This window comes from Homalodisca vitripennis, chromosome 1 (assembly GCF_021130785.1).
Source record: "Homalodisca vitripennis isolate AUS2020 chromosome 1, UT_GWSS_2.1, whole genome shotgun sequence".
In the NCBI taxonomy this organism is placed as follows: domain Eukaryota; kingdom Metazoa; phylum Arthropoda; class Insecta; order Hemiptera; family Cicadellidae; genus Homalodisca; species Homalodisca vitripennis.
The window spans coordinates 173,080,571-173,106,613 of record NC_060207.1 but is presented as its reverse complement, the minus strand read 5'-3'; the positions used below and the strand labels follow the sequence as shown (position 1 = coordinate 173,106,613).

Here is a 26,043-nt window from a genome sequence, read left to right as displayed (position 1 = left end):
CCGCTCACTGCTATTCCATTGAGACCGCAACAAGTTATTGGTAATCCAGAAGCAAGAGTGTTTAAGCTCTGATGTTTGTTGGGAGAACATTCCGCAATCGAAACAGTAAATGATGCTGTTTGATTAATCAGAAATTGAAAATTGTTTGGCTAATAACTGGAAAATATTTTATTTAAAAAAGCGAGATAGAATGATATTTTCGAAAAAGAGTCAAACCCAAATGGTGTTTAAGATGGCTCTGATGTTTGCTGAAAGAACATTCCGCTTCCGATAGGCAGAAACAGGAAATTATGAAATACTTAAATGTAGTCCATTTGGATGAATAAGAAATTGAAAATTGTTTGGCTAATAACTGGAAAATATTTTATTTAAAAGAAATGAAAATAAAATGAAATGAAAAAAGACTTTATTTTTTTAGGCGGAATTAGGACTGTTTAGCCCTCTCTTCCACTCAAACCTCAACATAATAAAAAAAAAAAAAATAATAATAATACAAACAATACTGATAACATTCTTTTAAAAGCTATATGTACTGACATAACTTAAATTGATATAACACATTACAATAATAACTTAAATATATTCAAATTATATAATCATATTGTCAATCAAATCAAGTAGTAATAATGTAAAACCTCATTCTCAACACTCGAGAGAGAATGATGGTCTTGAAAATCTTTTAAGATAATTATCATTAAAGTAAAAGGATCATTAATTATAAGATACATTTAATTTTAATATACTTTAAAGGTTATACTAACAGTTACCAACTACTTCGGTGATTTATGTCGTTATATGGTAATTGAGAATATAGCTCAGAAGATAAAAACAATCGCATGTAAAAATTTATAATCGTGAATCCTCATTGTACACGTGATAAACATTAATTTCGAAGAATACGTTGAAGTGCTCAGTTAGATTTGGTATTATATGAGTATTTAAACCCAAATTGTTTTGAATCCTTTTCGTTTAAATTTTATTATGATTCCACGTGTAATGCAAATTACAGCACGGTAGTTATTTTTTATACTATACACAAAAACCTCAAATCTAATATTATATCTCATATTTTTGTTACAAGAATATGATAAATAGTTTAAATACATGCTAAACATATACGATGTATAATCCTTACTTTAATGGGACCTGTGAAAGAATGTTTTTGTCAATCATGCTATTTGTGATTAAAATTCACTTTTCACGTGTCTCATTTTGTTTACTGATAAATCTGAGGGAGGCTTAAAGGCAGTGTTTATCTTTATTTGTAATTTGTCAACGCAGAAATAAAACCGCTGGTAGTGTTGCAATGCATGTTCTCAGATAACAGGCGCTGTAAAGATTGTCATTCTTGAAACGTGATTTTGCGCAATCAATTTTTCAGTGGTACTCTAAATAATCAAGGCTCCGTTTATAAGTTCGCTTTCTACGCATAACATAGGTACGGTGGGAACGGTTGATTCATTGCGAAGTTGGAGATTTGATTCTATTTACCTTTCGCTTAGTGCAGCGTCTGAAATCTGACGCTGTCACAGACCAGATTTCTAAAAGTTACTTGATACGTGTAAATATCGTAGGGAGTTAATGACCAATAGTATAAATACATGCAGTCCTAAGTTTGGTAGATTTTGTGATAGCTACAATATTAATACTTTATTTGTTATATAGCGTGACATTTAATCAATATGTCACAAACTGTTTGAGATACAACATAGAATTTTCATAACAAAAATATAGGAAATTTATAAATATTTCAAACAACTTTTGATTTTTTTCTCTAAATGTATAAACAATGCAGCCTTGAATTTTTGTAAAGTTAAAGAGTCGCCAATTTTGATTATGTTAGATGGCGTACCGAGCCGAACAATGGGGTCTTTTTCGTTTAAGGGCCAGCACAAAAGACCCTAGCTTGCCTATTCAAAACTCAGATCACGCGATGCTTGCCCGCTGCGCAGCGCTTTGCGCTGCTTGCTCTTTTAGATAAAAATTAACTCGAGCTTGCAAAGTCCAAGCCCAGATCAACTCACCACGCTTTATTTAACAAGAAAAACTAAGTATAACTCACGCAGGCTTCATTACAGGCAAAAGATAAGCGGCGCGCGTTTATCACTGATAAGATAAGACGAATTTATACTAGAAGTAGTACCTGGACTACTGCCCTACGAGCTAATAACACCAAAAAAACGATTAAGTGCACTGTCAGTAAGGTATAGCATGTTTGTAAGGTGCTGGCCCTTAAACGAAAAAGACCCGAACAATAAACTTAACCGAGATATTTGTAAGATCAAATTTTGTACCAAGTTTCAAATTGTTTGAGTATTTTAGGAGCATTAGATGGTTTTTGGGTCTGGTGAAGTTATGTAGTCATTTTTCTTAAGTGTAACCCGCCTACAACACCCTTTTGGAAACCACACTATAAGAGACAAAAAGGTCTATTCCGGCGGCAATAAAAAAAATAAACTGTACTTTTAAACGTTTCTTGTAAGCGTTCAGAACAAGGCGACACTTTATAATCCGCTCAAGATAAAACAAAACGAGATCAATCAAGTGGTATCAGAGGATAAACCGTAATTTTAAGCACACAATGTGAATTCAATAGCGGGACAAGTCCTAAGCGGGTGCGGACAGGCGCGGTCAGCACTGATAAAAGCGTCGCTCCTTCCTCATCGGCGATTAGATAAGGACTGAATTATTTACGTTCTGTGGTATAACTCTTTTAACGGGTGAGGTCAGTTGGTATTTTCAGTAAGTAGAGACATTATGACATTGTATTGTCAAAATTAATATTTTAATAAACAAATAAATATATTTGAGGGTAGACAAAACTTTGATAATACTCAAAGAATCCTTACTAAAATAATCAGATGATAATAATTGGTAAGGACAAAGTCGTCTCAAGAGCGTTAAATTGAGTCTGGTATTCCCCTAATATCTGAAATAACGTCAATTTTGAATCAAAATTTTTTGATTTGCATAAACAAGACTTCAACTAGTAATCCAAAATGCAAGGCATTCCACTCAGCTCTTTCTTCTACAGCTTCTCATATACGCAGTTGTTAGGGGGTTGGTTGGAGACCAGGTTTGGAGGCAAGAGCGTCTTTGGCCTGGGGGTATTGGTAACAGCACTTTCGACTATGTCAGCCAACATCAGCTTCTATCTGATAGTTGCTGTCAGTATCATTGAAGGCGTCTTTGAGGTTTAATACATTGATTTAATTTCAGAACTAGGACATTGAACATATTCAGCATACATTTACTCCTTTAATTTTACTTGGGGGAATATTGGTTTTGGAAAAGATTAGTGAATAGAATATTAAATTTCCTTATTGAACATTGATAATTATTTTTTAAGTTTATTGTTGACAGATTAAGGTCAAAAGTAATATTAGGAATATACTTATAATTAATGTATTTGTGTAGAATGGTTTTGATTCTTTAATATCTAGGTTCTACATGCATTTGGCAGGTAATACAAAGCAGCGTACCTATGTCTTAGCCAAAAGGTTTGTTTTATTATTATTAGGAATAAAATGGTTAATTTTATATTTTGCGTTAATTGTTTATTTTACATTTCATCTTAAAACCTCTTATCAAGTAATTAAAACTAACAGTAAGAATAAAAATAAATTACTATCGCAAATATCCATTTCGAGTAACTTTAAAAGCTTTAAAAAGTAATAACGAAGACTAAAAAGACATTTTTCAGTTTCTCTGAGACAGTGCGTTTTACTTGGGTCACAGTATTCTCAACATTTAGTTTATAAACTTTTCATTGCGAAGCGAAAGTAGATAAAATATTTAATTTTTGTTTCGGCTATATTTATTCGCAGTTTGAACAGGAACATTTTAAGTTTAGTTATTCACAAAACTGGTATTCAATCGACTGATGGTTGAAACAGGTAGATCTGAGAGATGTGAAGAGAACAAAGTATAAACGGCAGCTTTCGTAATTTTAGGTACACTAACTTTTATGAAAAGTTTTATACCCTACACATCTTTATAAATGCTGCATGTATGGATATGCAGCATTTCCAGGCTGTATAAGTTGATTGTTTAGATGTGTAAAGATAAAAATGCGGAATTTCATGTATGTCCAGAATTTCTTAGCATTATCAAACATTTCTTACATTTTATACGACTAAAAACGTTTAGTTGTTCTTTTTATAAATAACTGAAGAGTTTGAAATAACCAGAAGGAAGTGTTAGATGACTGACAGATAACTTTAAGGCTTTTATATTCAGTTATATAAAAGGCAATATTCTCTGTGAAACTGTTAGTGCAGAAGAAGGTTTTGTCAATCGTCAATCTCAGGAGAGAAAGTTACTAAATCAAGATATCTAAGGAATTTTCTCATCGTTTTGTAGCAGATGCAGATGATCACAAGCAGGTGATGACATTGGTAATTATGGAGATAATTAGAACTGATGTAATGAGCAGAAAATTTCAGTTTTTTTGTTCATTTACTTTACGGATAGCATCTTACAAAGAGTTCGAATCAACGGGTGGTTTGAAGTGCATGCATGTTCAAAAAATGCTGGAAATATCAGTAATAAAATAATAAAATAATAAAAGTAACTTTGAATACTGAATATTGTATCGACTTTACGATCATATTTTGAGCACTACCTCAAAAAGTAATGTGTTTATCTACATACCCATATTTACATCAAACGTACTATAGAAGTTCTGTCGAGAAGAAACATGTAAGGTCTAAAGAATATCACCCATAATCTAACCATCAGTTTTATTTCAAGAGAAGAAATTCAAGAAAACATGTGAAAATCAAATGAAAAAATGAAAACTTTCACATAGAATCGGCTAGCCTATTATTTAGTTATAAGAACGCCCACATAGTTCTTAGTTCATCTTAAACTTTGTAAAGGCGTATTTTGTCACTCCTAGCTTGTAGGATATTTATTTGTTGAATTGCTTTCAATACACCGTACGATTTGTTGTTATTAAAATGTAACTAAATCAGTTTTGGTTATGTTAGTTACCCAACAAAAATAGTTCTATTTGTATCTTATTAGATCTTATAAGTTGCGATGAGGACAAATACAAATACCGAGGAGAGACAATAAACAACGTGAACCTAATTTCGATGAACAAGATTACGATGATCAAGAAAATAAAAATGACTAAATGTTTGTTTCACGAATATTCTGATGACTCGAACTGGGAAGATTACTTTGAATTCATCTGTTCAGGGAAAATACTTAGAAATGGTGAAGAGAAGGAAAACGTGGCTCGACGACATTAGTTCTTCGTGAGTATTGGAGTAAAGCACTTTAGAGCACTAGCGGATCAGATGTACCTGTGGAGGTAGAAGTGAAGTCAAAAAGGCAGCCAGTCGACAAAAAAGTATTGGTTACTAGGCATTGATGCGTATTCGAAGTAGGCTGAAGTGGAGGTAATGGAGTGAATCACTACAGTGGACCTGACAAATAATGAGATAGTGGTTTGAAAACTATGGAATTCAGAAAAAAGTGTGAATAACAATGGGCCCTAATTTATTTTACAGGAATTTAAGGACTTCACCAATCACAACCACGGTAAGTGCCACCATACTACCCAAAAAATGGATTCAACGCTTGCAAACCGGAAGGTGTTTGTGTTTATCTAGTTTTTTAGCAAGTGATGTTGGCGTATTGGAAAACTTCTCAAATAGCAACATGGAGACCGCCATCTTTAGTATTCTTAAGAAGGAGAATTCCTACAGCAGACTACGTCCTGATGTTAGGGAAAGGCTGGAAAAAGTGTAGCGTCCAACCATGTACTATGACAGAACATCAACACCTAAATGAAACTAACAATTATGGTTGCGAAATGAGCTAAAGACATGTTGCAAGCCTGAAATAGTACAAAAAAGAACCTGTGAACATTCCTACACAGTCCTGGATGGTGGAGTAGTCAAGATGAAGCAAAGTGATCTGTTGAGAACGAAAGAGGGCGCAATTTTGGATAGTTCTTTGGCTGTAGTTTCTGATGACCGCAGTCCACGTTTATTCTTTGCTTGTAGCTTTGATGATCAGTTCGTTTACCATACATTTTTATAAACACATTTTGGTGGGTAGAAATATAGCATTTTTTTTAATAACCATATGATTTGTTGTTTTATTAGGAAAATAAAATAATCGAACATATTATTAGAAAATTTGGACACGGAGCAGTTAATATCCTTGTGTTGTTTGTATGTACGTTTTTATATACATCTTAAAAATAATTTTACGTTTATAGTAATTATTTGGCGCTAATGTAGGTCTACAGAAGAGTAAGACAGCCGGCGTTAGAATTTTTCACTCTACCCCTATAACCCGAAGTGGATTAGATGTTTTTTTACTGTCGTAGACTTAACAGTCCAACACATGACCGTTAACGAAGTGCATCAATGGAAGGGCTGGAAAAATTTCGATTCTGTCTGTGGATCTGTACGTCTGTACGCACGATATCTAGGAACAAACTGACCTGTAGACTTGACATTTTGTGTGAAGGTTCTTTTCTGTTTATGCAACATCGACTGCGATGATAGTGACAAACTATGCGATCTGGCTCTACAGAGTGAGTCAAAACTTGGATATTGAATGCTATATTGAGGAATTATTTGTTTTGAAACATCCATTAACATCACATAAAAACCATCAGATCTTTGCCAAGAGTAAGGCGGCGATCTAATGTTAAAATTAGTATGGTTGAGGATTAGCATGTCATGGATTACAGACACGCAGAGCTACTATTTTATAGTTGTGAGAACAACACTTATAGTTACCGGTCTAACGCAGAGATAGCGCCGTACGCCGTGTGTCAGTCAGTGGCATGGCTTGGCGTGGCATAGCGGCGGTCAATGGAGCAAGGTCAGGCGCGTAGGCGCGGTAATCACATCTTGTAAACACTAATTCTACGAGATCCCGCCACCTCCTAACACTACACCCACCGTCACAGTCTGATCTAACAAGACCTTCTTCAACCGTCGAATATTTTTTGAGTCATTGAGTCTGCGAACGGTTTAGTGCAGTAATCACATCTTGTAAACACTAATTCTACGAGATCCCGCCACCTCCTAACACTACACCCACCGTCACAGTCTGATCTAACAAGACCTTCTTCAACCGTCGAATATTTTTCGAGTCATTGAGTCTGCGAACGGTTTAGTGCAGTAATCACATCTTGTAAACACTAAATTCCACGAGATCCCGCCACCTCCTAAGACTACACCTACCGTCACAGTTTGATCTAACGACCTTCTTCAACCGTCGAATATTCTTCGAGACATCGAATCTACGCCTGTTTTAGTGCAGTAATCATATCTTGTAAACACTAATTCTACGAGATCCCGCCACCTCCTAAGACTACACCCACCGTCACAGTTTGATCTAACGTTCTTCAACCGTTGAACATTCTTGGAGTCATTGAATCTGCGAACGGTTTAGTGCAGTAATCACATCTTGTAAATAATAAATTCCTCGAGATCCCGCCACCTCCTAAGACTACACCCACCGTCACAATTTGATCTAACTAGACCTTCTTCAACTATCGAACATTCTTCGAGTCATTGAATCCGCGAACGTTTAGTGCTTTAATTTCTTCAGCAGAATATTTAATATGTTCGACATGTAGTTTGGGTACAGTTTTTTACATTTTAAATAATATTTAGTAAAAAATGATAGTTATTTAGACTCACTATAGCTTAACAAGTTCCTGCGCTGATCAATGTAAAATAAGTGTAATTTTATAAAAATTAAAAAAAAAAAAATACAGAACTTTATAGAAATTAAATATTTATAGAATTTTATAAACGGTTAGTATTACAATATACAGGATTAACCACGACAGCATCCTACACCACCTTGTAATGAGTGGAGTCTTATCAACAAAGAGGACTAAAATTCTAAATCTAGATTTACGCGGTCTGTGTTATGACTAACGTTTTTCGGTTCACACCGCGCTGGATATTGTGAAAACTTCTAAAAAATATTGGAAATCCAGTATTTTGAACTGTATTATGTGCTTATATTTAAATCTTCCAATCACCTCGGTGTTATAATAAAGAATAAACTTAATCATGATGTTTACTTAAATTATACTTAATTAAAAAATGGCATTTACCTGTTCATTGTGAAAATTATTCAAATTCGAATGTCCAGCCAAGTTTTTGGACCTGGTCCCGCAGTAGTCGAAATTACTATTCTAAATGCCCTAAATTCTTCGTTTACCAAAAAACCTTTTTCCTCACTTTCCTATTCGCAATGCAGTTACCGCAATAGAAAACCACGTTGAAAAGAATACCCCAATCCAATTGAACCGTCTTAAATAAGACTATGTAATTAACTGTAGCGTATTGTAATTTACGTAGCCAGTGAGATCTTGTAATGGCAAAAAGCATTAATTGGAAGAAAGCGATAATAATATTTCCAAATTTTGGAATTCTTAAACTTTTAATTTACGTGTTTACTAAAGCCACTCGTGTTTTTTAAAAACTAAACCGGTTTCAACGACAGTGCCAAGGTCAAAGAAATAATTCAACGCTACGAGCATGCTTGGAATACTCAAACCTTACTAACGGGAATGCAGAGATCAGTTGCAGCTGGGACATGGACAAACGCTCTGCACAGTCTGGGTAAGTCTTTTGCTTATTTGAGTATTTTTCTATAATTTTTTAGATAAAGAGCTGCCGGCTGCACATCTGAAGCTCTAATATTAAAATGCAAATCAAATTTAAAACTGAGTCATAAAAACGGAACCGTTTTAAATCATAAGATGTTTAAATTAAAAAATACGATTGTATACGAATATTAATTAATTGTCTACCACTTATATTCAGTATAGAGTTTCTTATTTACTATTGTGGCTGAAGACACTGTGTGTCACGAATGTGACTCTCTTAGGAAATTTATAGATATATTTATAAACAAATGTAAATTATACGTGTCATAAGTTCCACTTGTAATGATGTAAAACTATGTTTCATTAAAACATTCAATTTCCTTATGTCATTAAGCATTAAATGCGCTATTTTCAGTCCTAGTTAATTTGATTACTAACACATAGTTACACCAATATATTCAGCCATTGTTCTTAGATCTGATTCCACACTTGTTCAAAGTTACTAATTTAAATGCTTATCGTTCTTCGTTGAACGATAATTTTTTTGCTTTTCATATTTTCAGAGAAGTTATTTTAAAAGTATCTCACACTGAAATACCATCTTAAATTAGATTCTTTATTGTTCTAAGACAATATAAATCATTTTAAGGAAACACTGATTGCAGTTGACACGTGAACAATGGGATTGCTTAAAAATAAACAGCGCTAATTTTACAAAACTTTAAGATACATAGAGGAGAGACGCATTCAGAGCAGGAAGCAAAGCTTAGTTTAAACGAAACCATAAGTCATCGCAATTAAATATGTTTGATGTACATAACGACGTGTGAAGTCTTTAACGTGCACAAGCATTAATTCACGGGCTCTCAGAGATCAGTCCCAGCAGTGATATGGACAAACTCAAGACGCAGTCTGGGTAAGCTGCTCTGATAGCTGCAATCTCGTTTTCACGTAAAGACGTACATTAGTTAGTTATCGCTTTCATTTTATGTCATGTGGGATGTAAACCTATAAAAGTGTATTTATTTTAAAAGCCAAATATTAAATATATGAAAAATACTTTTTACGGTATATTTTACGATATTTTTACGATATTTTAAGGAAAAAAATCGAGTAGTCTTTTTATATAAACGCAATTCTATTGCCTTTTCACCGTATTTAACTTACTTAATGACTTTTTCTACCAACTTTTACTGTCTAGTATTCTGTTATAATTGTCTTTTATAACTTTAAGCGTCAGTTTGTCCAAACACCGTTTTCAAAACAAATGTTAAAGAATCAATTCGAATTAATGAAAATCACATCGTTTTGACCACACTATTTGAAACGTATTTAGGTATTTTACTATGATTATAGACTTTTTGAGACTATGAAGAGTATATATGTAGTTAAAAGCGTCAAAACTTCCTGACTTACTGGTTTAGTAAGACAATGCATGTCCATTATAAAGTTTCTTCATAACAAGGTAACACACAGTTCAACAATGGAACGAATAACTTCTAACAATGTATATTATACAGTATAAAGTTAAAATAGAATATTTATACAGTACATATTTATATGTAACAGTAAACTTAGCAGTGATCAAAAATTGTATACGTGACCAGCAAGGCCTATTGTTTTTCTTGTCTGTAAACCTCAGCAAGTTGAGTGTTGATTTTCCCTTTATTAAAGTTTTGCCACTTTAGCGATGAATGCATAATAGGATTTCGGACATTTACCATTGTAATATGTTACAAAACGTATACTACAACGTTTCGAGGATTGAAATCTATCCTCTTCATCGGGTGGGTAGATAATTAATACATAACGAAAGAAGAAGAAGAAAAGGGGTCAAACATTCCCGGAAAGTGCTTGGATTCCAGACAGGAGGTTACTGCACAGGATGCAAGTCACGAGCACGATAAGTCAACAGTACACTCACATGTCACATCACACCAGAACAGGCGAAAGGGTGATAGGGGCGCAAGCGGCTGCCTTTATCCTTCCCCTTCCTAAGAATCCCTTTCCTTTGTCGTTGTTTCATATGACTCCTCTCGATGCCGCAGGAGATTCCGAAATCGATTTTCGTTGTTGTTATTTTTCAATTTTTCCTTATGTTAGAAAGTGATAATGCTCTTGACTTATATCGCTCATCCTATTATCCTTTTAAACTTCCAACGGCAATATTGATGAATGATGGATACATATCTTCTGGAGGATGGATACATTGAACAGCATAGGGGTATTAGAAAGAGAATTTGTAATTCAAAATGAAATTATAATTACATTAATAGAATTCAGCTCAACAAAGTTTAATAGATAATGAAAGAAAGTCAGATATACAGGTATAAGTAGACATAATGCCCTTGCATATACACACGGTCACGCTCGCGCGTGCCTCACAAGGTGGGGGGAATATGCTGTAGTGGGGTATACCCACGAAATGTGACTACTATATATAGTAGTTACATTTCGTCCTCTCTTTGGCGTGTTTTTCTATGGTCAACTGTAAGCATACGGAAAAATAATATGTAAGTTTTATTGCCAACGTGCATCATCCATAATGATTAATAATAGTTTTAGTATACTTATTAGTAATATTTAGTCAATTTTACTTTAGCAAAGAAAACTCAATGAAAAAATGACATGGTACATCAATATAGAAATATTTCGGTTAAAATTGCCGTCAGGTGCATGAGTAAATAAAATATATAACATATGATACAACAGAAAATTAAATAAACAGTGAATACAGTTAAAAGATGATATTAACTAAATATTTTCAAGAGGGTATCTGTGATTTGTTCAAACTGCCATTTAAATTGTGAGTATTGTTTTCTAAGCAGTTGGCTCTTCTGTTCTTGGCCAAGTCTGCAGTCTTTGGATTCTTTATGTTTTTCTAAGTAATTGTTTTCTTATCCTGGATAATGCATAACATAAATAGACGTATTTGTTAATTTACGTATCATTGGTAAATGTTTATTTGATTTATTTTAAAATCTTCGCCAGAGGCACGATATCAGTGAAAATTAGCTAGTAAATTAATTTTCTATGGAATTCGAACTCGGGCCTTTTGCACGTAGAAGTTAAAAGGTAAAGCTATTACATCATATGGGAGCTCTGTATTTTTATATGGCTCATCCTCAACGTATGTAACAATAAAACTACCACTTGGAATACCTGGCAGGTGCCAAACTGTTAATACAGGAACTTCAATGGTTGCTGAATGACTTAATGATAAGACAATCTTACTTCTTAAGAAAATCGCTGACTCTTAATATAAACATATTTTCAAGTTGAAGTGATTTTTCCCGTATGTTTTATTTATATTAGGGCTCTTGAAGAGGGGTGTCCTACCCTCCATTCCCCTTCCTATTTACGCCACTGAAATAAGGCAGTTGTAACGTAAGGCATTCTTAGCTTGAAGTCTGTAAAAGTCTAACCAATGACTCTGAAAATTAACATTGTTTGATGGAAATGTAATAAAAAGGAACATTATACTATTGAATCTCAATTTATTTAGCTCTGTCTAATATTTGTGATCTCGATAAACTCATAATGTACACAAATCCAAAGAGACTAAAGTATCCCCCGCACGTGTCTTGTGAGATGCTTGAGAATTTAAAGAATTTTGTATGTATAATCCTTTAACGAATTAAATAAAAACAATAAAAATAAAATATTTCTAATTCCTCTTATCATCTAGGCACGTGTATGATATGGTGACTACTGTTATCACATACATCACAGAGTCAACATAACATTGAGAACTTATCATATAAACTAGGTGAACTGATATGAAAGTTACATTCCCTTTGCAAATAGATTAGAAGTTTACTCATTAAACAGTTATATCTTAACGCTATAGCTACACATCAGAACCTTTTGATCTAATGTTTATTCCATAAAATATGTATATGATCATTTAAAAACCACTCAATATCCTAGTGAGGCAAGTAGTTGTTTTCCAAAATGCAATTGATTTAAAAATGCGTAATATTTAATTGACTGTGACGTACCACCTCATTTAGTCATATAAATACGGAATTATTACTCCTGAAATGGGTCACATTAATTATTATTATGTATTATTGTGCAACCAGGACTATTGCGGAAAATACAACATTGAATCGAATGTATAAATTAAATATATTGTTAATATTTTTAAATAATAAACTACATAATTACATATATTGTGAAAATTTTCCACAAGTTCTCTAATTATTTTTTTTTATAAATTAAATCTTGTAAATTAATGTATGTTTTTAGATTTGACGACGGTTGGATCGCGGGTCTACATTTACCACAAACGTAAAATAAGTCTTAGTTCAAAGCAAAACCGTCAATAACGCAGTGAAATTAATACATACTTACAAACGTAGTACACTTCATAGTCGTCTTCATGCAACTTGCATTCTAATGCCTTAAGTAACAAAGCCAAAGGCCGCTCGCTCACTGCTATTCCAGAGACCGCAGTATCCAGCAAGTTCCTGGTCATACAGACGTAAGAGTGTTTAAGCTCTGATTTTTGTTGGAAGAACATTCCGTAATCGGACTGGCTTAAACAGTTGTTTGGTGAATCGGAAATTGAAAATGGCTTCGCTTAAAACTGGGAAATATTTAGTTTAAAAGAACGAGATAGAATGATAGTCTCGAATAGCTTCTAGTTATTAGATAAATATACGTGTTGATACATTCCTTAAGGTTGTCGTAATAGTTACCATCCACTTTGGCAATTTTTCTCGTTATATGGTAATTGAGAATACGGTCCAGACGATAACAAAACAAACGCATATAAAAAAATTTACTTGTAAATACCGAATTTCGAAAAATATATTGAAGTACTCACTCAGATTTGGTATTTTGAAACCTATATTTTTGAAATCTTTTTCGTATTATATTACCACATGTAGTGAAAAATACATCACAACAGTTGTTTTTTATCCTCCACAACCAATCAAATCTGATATTGTATCTCTAATTTGTATTACAATAATATGATAAGAATGGTTTTAAATATTATATGAATATTATACTATATTTTTTATTGAGTCTGAGTATATCTCAGATTAATTATGTAAATATACATCCTAAATATGTAACATATATAATTCTCACTTGAATGACACGCGTGAAAGAGTATTTTTGTCAATCATGCTGTTTTTGTAATTAACATTCACATTTAACGCGTCTCTTTATTATTATTACTGATATATCTGAGGGAGACATTAAAGCAGTATTTACCTTTATTTGTAATTTGTCAACGCAGAAATAAAACGGCTGGTAGTGTTGCAATGCATGTTCTCAGATAAGAGGCGCTGTAAAGATAAAACATTAACCATTCTTGAAATGTGACCTTGCGCAATCAAGTTTTTAGTGCTACTCTAAATAATCAACTTTTATTAGTTAGTTTTATTAGTTTATTAGTTAGTTTTCTACACATAACATAGGTACGGTGGGAACGGTTAATTCATTGCGAAGGTGAAATCAGATCATTTTCACCTTTCGCTTAGTACAGCGTCTTAAGTCTGACGCTGTCACAGACTTGACTCTTGAAAGTCACTTGATACGTGTTAATACCGTAGGGTGCTAATGAGTCACAGTATAACTACATGCTTTTATGATGTCACATACAGTTTGAGATACAACACAACATTAATGAAATTACAATTGTAAAATTAAAACGGACTTTCTTCATAATAGAGTTTTGTAATTTTTACTTAGGCCTTTTGATTCTGTTAATATTTCGATTACTACAAAGATTTTAACATTTCTAGTAGTTAAAATATGGCGGCAATATTTGAACCAGCTAATTTGAAAATAGAGTTAAAAACTCAAAGGTTTAACTTATTTGAATTTAAAAATAAGTTAAATACTTCAAAGAATTGTTTTAAATTTGCATATAAAAACATTTGTGGTTATCGATCATTATTTGGAGCTATATACTTCTGGAAGTTGAATAAAATGAAGTAATAGAAATTGGTTTAGTTTATTAATAATAAAAGTGCTAGTTTTTGCTTTCTGTTTTAAGAATTGCAGCCTTTAGTTAAATTTTTATTTGATTAATTTAAAGGGTCTCTAACAGAAAAACGATTTAATTGTCAATTTTATAAATATTTTCTTTAAAAACACACAGTTTCGTAATAAAAGCTTTTTGGCTGATTCATTATAAAATAATATATATATATTAAACATGCAAAACCATTTACTTTTAACTTTATTGTTGGAGTCCAATTTAATGTTTTGATTCCCAGGAATTCACCAGTATGGATGTTCTGGAGGAGAAGACGACATCTTATCACTTTCCTAATGTTCCTGGGACTCGCAAATATTTTATATGTTGAGGGTGAACCTCAATGTAGGAATCGTCGCCATGAACGCCCCCTACAAAGTCACATTGAGCAACGGCACAGTTGTTGAAGTAAGATTTTAGGTTTATCTGTCATTAATTTCATACTCATCCTACATGTTTCTTCAATTTATAATTTTCTCCAAGGTATTATTTAAAGATGTAAAATAAATATTTCCAGCTCCATCTTTTGAGATAACTACATTATTCTCATAGTAGTCACCATATTTAAATGGAGGTTTACAGTCGTAAAAATAATGCTGATTGGGATTCATTGATTCCACATTCATTTTTAACTATTCATTACATCGCATTAAATGGGTAAAAGAATCGAGAACTGCAGAACATTTACAACTTTGTATAGGTATTTAAAAACATTGGTGCAATAACTCTGCAACCTCAAGTGACACAGTACTTTTTCTTAAGAAAAATAGGGGTACTCTTTGGCAGAGTTTCAAAATGCTCCTTTAATCCTGTATACTCCTACAACTTTGTGACCATTTGACTTCCTATAATTGAACTTCAGTTTATTTGACCTCTCAGTTGGAATTTTAATGGATGTATTTCTTGCTTTAATATTTCTTTTAAAGACAGTTCTGATTTCAACTCAAACAATTTGTCTGAAATTCTCTATTTCAACGGTCCAATGCTACACTGAATTTAGTTTTAATTTTTACAATACTTATAATGTGTTACTGGTAAATAAAGAAACTGTATTGATCCATTATTGTAATGAACACTATTATTATATTAGTTTAAATTTCATCTAGCAATACTAATTATAAATATAACGATTGTCAAGCCATGAATTCCTTCAAGAGAAACTTTACGTTGTTCTTAATTTCATTTAAATAAACGTACAAATTTGTAGATATTCTCGTCTGAAAACCATGCAAGCTGTTGTTTTTGACTAAGGTACTTATTACTTATTATCTGGACAGGAAACTATGAGATTAGAGTCGAGGTATTATTAGCATATCACAGAGCATTAGTTATAGAGGTATTACGGCATAATAATTACTGCATATAATGGGCATGTAACACAGGTTAAATACGGCTCTAGACTTGGAATAATGTACATAAGCAGTGCCGCAAACAAAATCATTCACTCTGGCGTTGAATTCTAGAACTCTTTCAGGACCAATACGACGTGAATTGTAATAGAGTGACGCAAAACAACGATTCATCGTCCATGCTCGCAATGAGGTTAGGCTACATTAGTACAAATTTAACACAAATACAATTTCGTAGCCCCTAAACATCCATTGATCGTGCAAATAATATTTTGATATGACCGTTCACCACATTTTTGCATTACATAAAAAGTGCAACTCATTAATATATTAAAATTTAAATAGAACTTCACATGTACATAACTTTAATGCAGTGTTATAAAAATGAATATTTAAACATTATGTAATTATAGAATGTACCTATTTGTAAAATTATGTTAGATGAGGAGAAGCTTATCCCTTGTATAGAGTAAAAAAGGTTAAGATTTAAAAAAACGGTATAACTTTTGTGGTTTAAGTATTTTAACGGATTGGAACAATTGGTATATTTAGTAAGCAGGGATATTCTCTATTAGTACAAAAAATGTTATATATTAATTCATTAATACGTTTGAGGGTTCTGACAAAATGTTGTTAGTACTCAAAGCATTCTTATTAAAAGAATCAGATGATAATAATTGGATAAGAAAAAAGTATTCTCAAGAGCGTAACATTGATTCTGGCGTTTTCCCAAAATTTAAAATAGCGCCAATTTGGATATTTATATTTTTTCATAATTTAATGATTTGCAGAAGCAAGACTTCAACTGGAACTCCAAAATGCAAGGTGTAGCCCTCAGCTCCTTCTTCTACGGTTACTCATGTACGCAGCTGCTAGCGGGATGGTTGGCCACCAGGTTTGGAGGCAAGATTGTCTTTGGCCTGGGGGTGTTTGTAACAGCACTTATGACCATGGTCACCCCCCTCGCCGCCAACACCAGCTTCTATCTGCTAGTTGCCGTCAGGATCATCGAGGGCGTCTTTGAGGTACAATCGCAACTTTGATATAATGTCAGAATAGAAATCTTAAAAATATTTCGTAGACGTATATAATTTTATTCAGGAAAATATTGGTTTTTTATTGTAAATATACTGGCTCTCTTATATTGGAAAAGATCAGTGAATAGAATATTGCGTTTCTTTACTAAGCATTGCGATACTTTTTAACGTTTATCGTGAATATGCGAGTATTACCTTTTCTGTGTCAAAGGTATAAAAGGGATGTTAAGGCTAGTCCACAGTCTCCTTCAAAAACAATTAAAAAACATTTAGATAATTGAATCTGTTTTGCTTTGCAGACAATAAAATTAAAACTATAGTTAAAACTCACAAAAAGGTGTAAAATAACATTGAACCGTTTCAAATACAATGATAAATTTTTCTTTTGTGTAAAAAAGAAAATCAAAACATTTCAAACAAATTTACAGATTTAATCTGTTATTAACTTTTTCATAACATCAGAGAGTAGAATTCTCCATTGAACGAATGAGAACATTTCAGAAGGCCAGGGGTAGTAAAAAAGTATGAAAAGCAACAATTAGATTTGTAACGATTTATAAAGACATTACAAATTTATTCTACATAATAATTTATTCACAAAATTTTTCTTTTTTAATTTTTTCAACAACAAGAAAATGCAGTATTACTTTTTATGTTTTTAAAAAACATCTTTATATACATTCAAAATCTGTTCGTTAAATAAACTTTATATCCTTCTAAATTAAATCATAATACAATCTTTATTTTTAGTAGTATTTTTAACAATTACCATTGAGCGTTAATTATTTTTATTTATTTCTTGAATCCTTTTATTATCAAAGACATCCAAAAACCTGTACCGTAAATGAATTTGAAAATCTTTTAGCTACAATAATTATCAAACCATATTGATGTTTCATTATCTCCAAAATCTAAATTCTACATTTCTTATTTGAATATAATTAATTTAACTTATTATATTCTTTAAATCTTAGGTCTGTTAATCTGTTCTTTAAGAAGAAATAAATTTAACTGGCAAATGTAATGACAACTCGAATCAAGGAATGGGAATCCAGAATGATTTATAGTACAATTTTTTTAATTTCATTTCTTTAAATGTACTATTAAATAATCGAATATTTCAGGCTTGAAACGATAATTAAATGAAATATCCAAATAATAAAAAATCACAGGTAATATCATTTCAAAATAAATATGTATATTGACACCAACACAAGCGATTAGAAAACATTTATCGATGTTTTGTTAGATCATCATAAGACAATCCAAACCCTTGGTTCCTTGATCTGAATTCTCTAATAAATTATGTTAGATTCTTGGGTTCATATTGTAATTTTCTAAGCAGGTTATTAAACTGTGTTAACTTACTTCGAAATTTCTTGGGTTTGGATTTCTCAAACAATATGAAATTACGATTTTTACAAACTAAATACCTTTGATCAATAATTCTTTCTCTTTTTGAACTGTTGTTGCAGTTGGTAATAATTATCGCACTATATATTCATAAATTATTTTTGTAACGTATGCAAAGATAAATTATAAAATTTCTTACCGTATATTAACAATTGCAAAACATTAATAAAAAACTATCAAAGCATATTTAAAAAGTAAAAACCTCAAAACTGTATCTGCTTTCGAAATATAAAATATATTTAACTGTAGGCTGTTCAAAACGATATTGAATTCGTTAAAAGTCTTGAAAATAATTGATTGAAGAACTATAAAAATATTTGGAATACAAACTAAAACCTGCAGAAAATAATGTAGATACTCAAATATTATTATGAATAAAAAGAGTATATTTTGTTAATTTCATATGAAATAATTGTTGATATTTCAATATTGTAACAATGCATCAGACATTTATGATGCTGAATTAAATATTGATTTACTTTATATAAAAAAGGAAGACGAACTTAATTATGTTTCGGTAACAGACTTAAATAAGCTTGTGTTCTCTTAGCTATCCAAATATAAATTGAAAAAAACTCTTGTGTAGATAATTTTATCTCATTTTTATAAATACAGCGATTTAGCAGATCATTAAAAAAATGCAAAAATCATGGATTTTGCAAACTAATGCAATTTCCAGGTTAGACAACTAAATGTTTTAACTTTCAAAAGAAATTTCCCAATCCTTATGTAATTTATATGGATTTTAAAATTATTTTAGAAGATTCAAACCTGTAAAAATACTCCTGAAATATGAACATCAGGAGTAAAAACAACATACATTTCATATTCCAATGATTGTCCTTGTGTTTTTATATTATATTTTTTATCAAATTTAACAAAGCGTATTATACAATCCTATTTGTACAAATTATGAAGATTTGCTGTATTTTCAAATAAGATTATTCCAATCACTTCAAAAATTATCAAAATATATGGGAAAAAGTATAATTCTAAAAAAACAACAATACAATTAAACGAGGAACAAGAAATTTTACATTAGATTTCAAATCTTTGTCACATGTTTGACATAAGTCTTATAAAGATACAGAAAAAATATTAGGTTTTATGCCCAGCGATTGAAAAATTTGTCCTAAAAGATCATTTATATTCCCAAGAAGATTAAATGAGTATGCGTATGGAAATCTGATTCAATATATAAAGGTTGTTCGTTGACTTATTTATAAAAATCAAGGAGATAAAAATTATATATGAATTCAGTCATAGAAATTTGGGATGATTAAGATAAATTCAAAGGATCCAAAATAAAAAAATTATAAAATTGAATACTGACACATGGATGATTACTCATACTTGATAGTATAATTAATTATATTTATAACAAAGAAAAGGCTGGGCTGGAACCAACAGTCTTTTGAACGATAAGAGAGCAATAATTAATGATTTTATTCCGAATAAGCTTTACGAATTGACGAGAGAATTGCATATGCAATATGTTCACGAATTTTAATATAAAGTCATCAGCTTTTAAACAATTTTATTAACAATGAATAATTTGAATAGCATGTACCAGGCTATCAGACGATACAATAAATTTGAAAAACGTTTATAAAAACAGCAAAGGAATCGGAATTGAAATGTTTTTATAATAAGTTGAAAGAACTACAATATGATGTCTTAATTGGTATACTTATTAGAATTTGGAGCATGGATTCGAATTATTCGGAACTCCGGAGGGGTTTTTCACGGAGCCGATGTGGTATCCATAGATAGACAGGCAGTTGTTGTCTCAGATAACATTGGAAATACACTTCACAACAACTGCCATCGGGGAGGGGGTCAAGTGGTTACAAGGGAAACCATATCTGTACAGGGCCAATGAACTCCAAAATATACGGGCTGTCAAGAGGGATCTCGCAATAACGGCCGCACCTTGTCTTTAAAAGGCTGAGCACTACATTGGATTAAAAAGAACTTTACGGGACAATGGTCCGGCAAAAGAAACGAAAGAGCCACTCAGCACTCGGGAATACATTTTAGACGACTGGAACCGGGCAGGGCACAAGGGATGCTATGCCGACCGATTAGACCATTTCACGTGATGTCAGGTGATGTGTGTGGTAATCAGATTGTCTGAAACCAATAATGGGACCATCACCTGATTCTACGTCTTGGTCCATAGTGAAATTCAGCCCAGCTTATCTATTATTTAAATAGAGAACACGAATATAAACCAAATTATTGTAAAATATTAAATAGAACGTTATATTAAAAAAACATAGATGAAAATAGATTAAAAATATTCTAAATCGGTTACATAATGATTTTTTAGATGTTATGGAACTCGTTGGGTTTGTTATTAAAAGAAAGGATAAATTTGCTAACTATTTTGAATGGGGATAAACCAACAATAGAATTAAACATATATGTAAGTAAAACTGAGTTATATTACAAATAATTCTGAAGTTTTAGATTATAAAGTTCCTCCAATCTGTGGATATTTATGTGTATTTAAATGAACTAACAAACAACGAATTAAGAACGAAGAAGTTTTAAACGAATTATTACCACATAAATATGGATTCATAAAATATTTTTGATGTATTTGGTACATAAATCAAAATTGAAACTTATGCAAAATACTAACTAGTGCAAAATACGTACTAAATAGTACTAGAAACTAGTACAAAATATATACTTAAATAGTTAGAAAACTGACTTTAATAATGAAATTGAAAATTTGTTGCAAAATCTGCTAGAAGATTATAATTTCGATGCTTTTATGTTAAAATACAAGATTTAAAAAATTAATTTGAAAAAAGAAGAAAAATATATTACTGTTAGATGTACTTGAGGTTAACGTAAAAGATTTAATAAGTGGGTTTTAAAACAAAATTTAAAAATTGAAGATGTTTGATGTTGGTGCAGAAAGGTTATTTAAAGTTTAATGACTCATATTGAAGAAGCTGATAAAATAACTAATGCAATTAAAGTAGAACAAATTTAAATACGTTTATCTAGTAAAAAAAGAATTGTTTGAGTAAAACCTAATATTGATAAACATGATGTTTTTAAAGGGCAAATATTAAAACAATTAAAATGAACAGAAAACATCGATATTGTTGATTTACGTGATCCAAATATGAAAAATGCTATAAATTTTAAGAGAAGAAGAGTTATCGGTGTTAGTAAAGGAATGTATCTTTTAGATGTAATTGTAAAAGATAAATTAGTTGATAACATTAACATATTTCATGAAATAACAAGAAGTATAATTCTGATAAACTACACATCAGGGTGTTTGTTGATGAAATTTATTGAAAACTAGAAGATATAAATAAAAAATATGTAGAACTTAAAGATGAATTTAGTGAAATTAATGAAAAGATTACAATATTTAAGAATGATTTAAATAGATGTACAGATGATTCTGAGAGAAATGTACAAATAGCTCAATTAAATTTCAATCGCGTGGAAAAATTACATAACAAATTACTATAAGAAGTCAATTGTAAGATTACAACTAGTATGAACGAATTGAACACCAGGCTAAACATACATATTAAAATGTTTCTTTTATAAATAGAGCTAATATATTTTCTGAAATGTATAGATACAACATCAGTTGACATTTGAATACATTCTTTGTAATAGGATTTTTTTTAAATATTATAATAATGTTTAATACTTGATATATACAGTTTTTCTAATTTTAAATTGATGTCTGATTAAATAATAGGAGTTACTTTTATTGAAGTTTTCGTTTTTACCGTAAGCCAGTTTTTATTGTCTAATTGAATTTTGAATTTTAATTGCAATTTTTTACAAAGTTTCAATTATTTTAATTTTTAATTGAGAACATTTTAATTTTAATTTGTATTGTTGTGGTATGTATAAACTATATTTAAATTATGTATAGACTATCTGTAATATTCATTATTCTTCATTATATGGTTAAGGATGATTTATAGAATTTTGAAGCCGTCTTTCTGCCGAATTTCAAAGTTCTTGTAGGTTACAGTATAATAGATGTACGAGTAGTTTGCATATTTTAATGAAGACTAGAAGTTCTTGAAGTTGCGAGGATTTATGCAGAAAAAGTCAACTTATCAGTTTGTATAAAGTGAGGTAGTCTATTGTAGAAAGAAAATTAAAAAGTTTGTGGTAAAGTACTATAAAGTAATAAAGTATGAAAAGTTTGAAATAGTAGACTGTAACTTAAGAAAAGGAATCGATAATTGAGTAGCCTCTTTACATAATGGTTCTAGATAATTTAAATAACTTGTAGGAACCACACAATATACAATGAAGTATAAAACTGTTCTATATTCTTGAAGGATGTTAAATTTGTAATACGTAAAATTATTACTCTACACAAATTTTTCCTGGTAATAAAATTTTGGTTGAAAAGTTTACTAATCGACGCAAATCTTCATTAAAAAAAAGTAAAGTGTTTCCCCTGTGCAAAACAAACATCAATAGCCCCCCAAAAAACAATTCTCATATGTTTACATTCACAGTGTTTTGAACCGGCTAGAATACTATGCCGAGCGTTTTAATATATTAACGAAGCGGTTTGTTTATTAACTTCCTCTGATCTTCTGGAATTTTCAACTTCATCAGTGTGAAGTTCTATTCTGAAATTATTAAAAAATTTAAAACAGGTTGAATTTCTGAACAAGTGTTTGAAATATAAAGATTTTCTGTATACCTGTTAATTGGTAATTTTATTGGAAACGGTTTATTGTATGTTAGGCAGTAAGGCAGTATTTTCATTGCATTAATTAAAAGTATAGAGTTCAAGTTTTGTGCATCTGTTTATGGTAAATTTATATATATAGTTTATAATACAGTATATATTATGTTATTAACTCCACTTATATCTTCAATAAGAATAGAAAAGAGGAACATACAAATTCTGTATATTTCGTCTTAAGACATTTTCAATAGAATTTCTATTCTCTTGAAAGAGAATATATATTCATTTTGTGGTAATTTAAATATATACCATATATATATATAAACAAAAAGACTTTATACTTTATATTTACATCTTTAGGAAGCTTAAATAAGAATATAAAATGAACAATAAATACAGCAAATAAGAAAATAATCACAAAATTAAAATATGGAACTAAAAAATGTAAAGACCCAGCTGTTATGTTATTAGTGGAACGGAAGGATATTTGGAAAAGTTATATTTATCTTTAAGTTTGAACAGATTTATGTATATATATCTTAGTTTAACATTAGGATTGTTATCAGAAAAATAGAAAGGATACCAATGTTTAAAACGTAATTTTTGTTTGTTAATTCCTTATATTTAACATTGTCGATTGTCTGTATTAAATTTTATTTATTTAGTTAATGCGCACGTAGGTATAAAACTACATACATAAAATACGCTTCGTCCACCAATAAAATACATATTGATAAATTTGGAATAAGAGTAGTGCATAAAATAATGCATAGATAATCTACGATTTTTTGGTACATTATAAGAATTGTCTTCTAATTACTTTCTTGAAAACAAGCAACTTTATCAAACTTTATTTTCATTATAAAATAATTGAAATTCGGTTATATAACATTTGTTTTAAACAATTAATCCAATAAGTGAATCGATAACTCGCATGTGTATTGTTCAGGGAGGAACATACCCATGTGCTCAAGCTATATACGCTCAATGGGCACCACCCCAAGAACGTTCACGGATAACAGGTGTTACATTTATGGGCATCTCCGTGGGTTTAGTGGTGGGGCTACAGCTCTCAGGTATCATTGGCAGCTTGTTCGGATGGTCACCAATATTCTACATAACAGGTGCGTTCATTGAGAAGTATGAGAGGAACATACTCATGTGTCCAAGTTTATATCCGATTATAGAGCATCACACCAAGAACGGTCACATACAACATGTGTTACATTCATGGGCATCTCGGTGGGTTTAGTGGTGGGGCTACAGCTCTCAGGTATCATTGGCAGCTTGTTCGGATGGTCACCAATATTCTACATAACAGGTACGTTCATTGAGAAGTATGAGAGGAACATACTCATGTGTCCAAGGTATATCCGATTATAGAGCATCACACTAAGAACGGTCACATACAACATGTGTTACATTCATGGGCATCTCGGTGGGTTTAGTGGTGGGGCTACAGCTCTCAGGTATCATTGGCAGCTTGTTCGGATGGTCACCAATATTCTACATAACAGGTGCGTTCATTGAGAAGTATGAGAGGAACATACTCATGTGTCCAAGTTATATCCGATTATAGAGCATCACACCAAGAACGGTCACATACAACATGTGTTTACATTCATGGGCATCTCGGTGGGTTTAGTGGTGGGGCTACAGCTCTCAGGTATCATTGGCAGCTTGTTTGGATGGTCACCAATATTCTACATAACAGGTACGTTCATTGAGAAGTATGAGAGGAACATACTCATGTGTCCAAGGTATATCCGATTATAGAGCATCACACTAAGAACGGTCACATACAACATGTGTTACATTCATGGGCATCTCGGTGGGTTTAGTGGTGGGGCTACAGCTCTCAGGTATCATTGGCAGCTTGTTCGGATGGTCACCAATATTCTACATAACAGGTACGTTCATTGAGAAGTATGAGAGGAACATACTCATGTGTCCAAGTTATATCCGATTATAGAGCATCACACCAAGAACGGTCACATACAACATGTGTTACATTCATGGGCATCTCGGTGGGTTTAGTGGTGGGGCTAACAGCTCTCAGGTATCATTGGCAGCTTGTTCGGATGGTCCACCAATATTCTACATAACAGGTACGTTCTTTAACAGATCGGAGAGGAACATCCCCATGTGCTATATACTCTCAAAGGTCATCCACCTCAAGAAAGGCCACGTATGGCCAACAGGTCTTGCATTCATGGACATCTCAGTGGGTTTAGTGATGGAGGTACAGCTCTCAGGTATCATTGGCAGCTTGTTCGGATGGTCACCAATATTCTACATAACAGTGCGTTCATTGAGAAGTATGAGAGGAACATACTCATGTGTCCAAGTTATATCCGATTATAGAGCATCACACCAAGAACGGTCACATACAACATGTGTTACATTCATGGGCATCCTCGGTGGGTTTAGTGGTGGGGCTACAGCTCTCAGGTATCATTGGCAGCTTGTTCGGATGGTCACCAATATTCTACATAACAGGTACGTTCCATTGAGAAGTATGAGAGGAACATACTCATGTGTCCAAGTTTATATCCGATTATAGAGCATCACACCAAGAACGGTCACATACAACATGTGTTACATTCATGGGCATCTCGGTGGGTTTAGTGGTGGGGCTACAGCTCTCAGGTATCATTGGCAGCTTGTTCGGATGGTCACCAATATTCTACATAACAGGTACGTTCATTGAGAAGTATGAGAGGAACATACTCATGTGTCCAAGGTATATCCGATTATAGAGCATCACACTAAGAACGGTCACATACAACATGTGTTACATTCATGGGCATCTCGGTGGGTTTTAGTGGTGGGGCTACAGCTCTCAGGTATCATTGGCAGCTTGTTTCGGATGGTCACCAATATTCTACATAACAGGTACGTTCATTGAGAAGTATGAGAGGAACATACTCATGTGTCCAAGTTATATCCGA

The 26,043-nt window shown here is 32.0% G+C and overlaps 1 protein-coding gene across 4 annotated transcripts in view; it reads left to right on the top strand.

The window, feature by feature from the left end:
* LOC124352747 (vesicular glutamate transporter 1-like) overlaps positions 1-26,043 on the top strand; it is a 77,656-nt gene that overhangs the window by 37,873 nt on the left and 13,740 nt on the right. For 2 of the 4 annotated variants that reach the window (XM_046802400.1, XM_046802403.1), the window contains exons 2-4: positions 14,836-15,002; positions 16,735-16,968; positions 24,042-24,216. In XM_046802400.1, coding sequence (XP_046658356.1) covers positions 14,919-15,002; positions 16,735-16,968; positions 24,042-24,216 — 493 coding nt within the window. In that variant the 5' untranslated portion in view covers positions 14,836-14,918. Of the gene's footprint in view, positions 1-8,493; positions 8,613-11,052; positions 11,113-14,835; positions 15,003-16,734; positions 16,969-24,041; positions 24,217-26,043 lie in introns of those variants that run through there. The other 2 variants (XM_046802401.1, XM_046802402.1) reach the window with 2 other exon arrangements.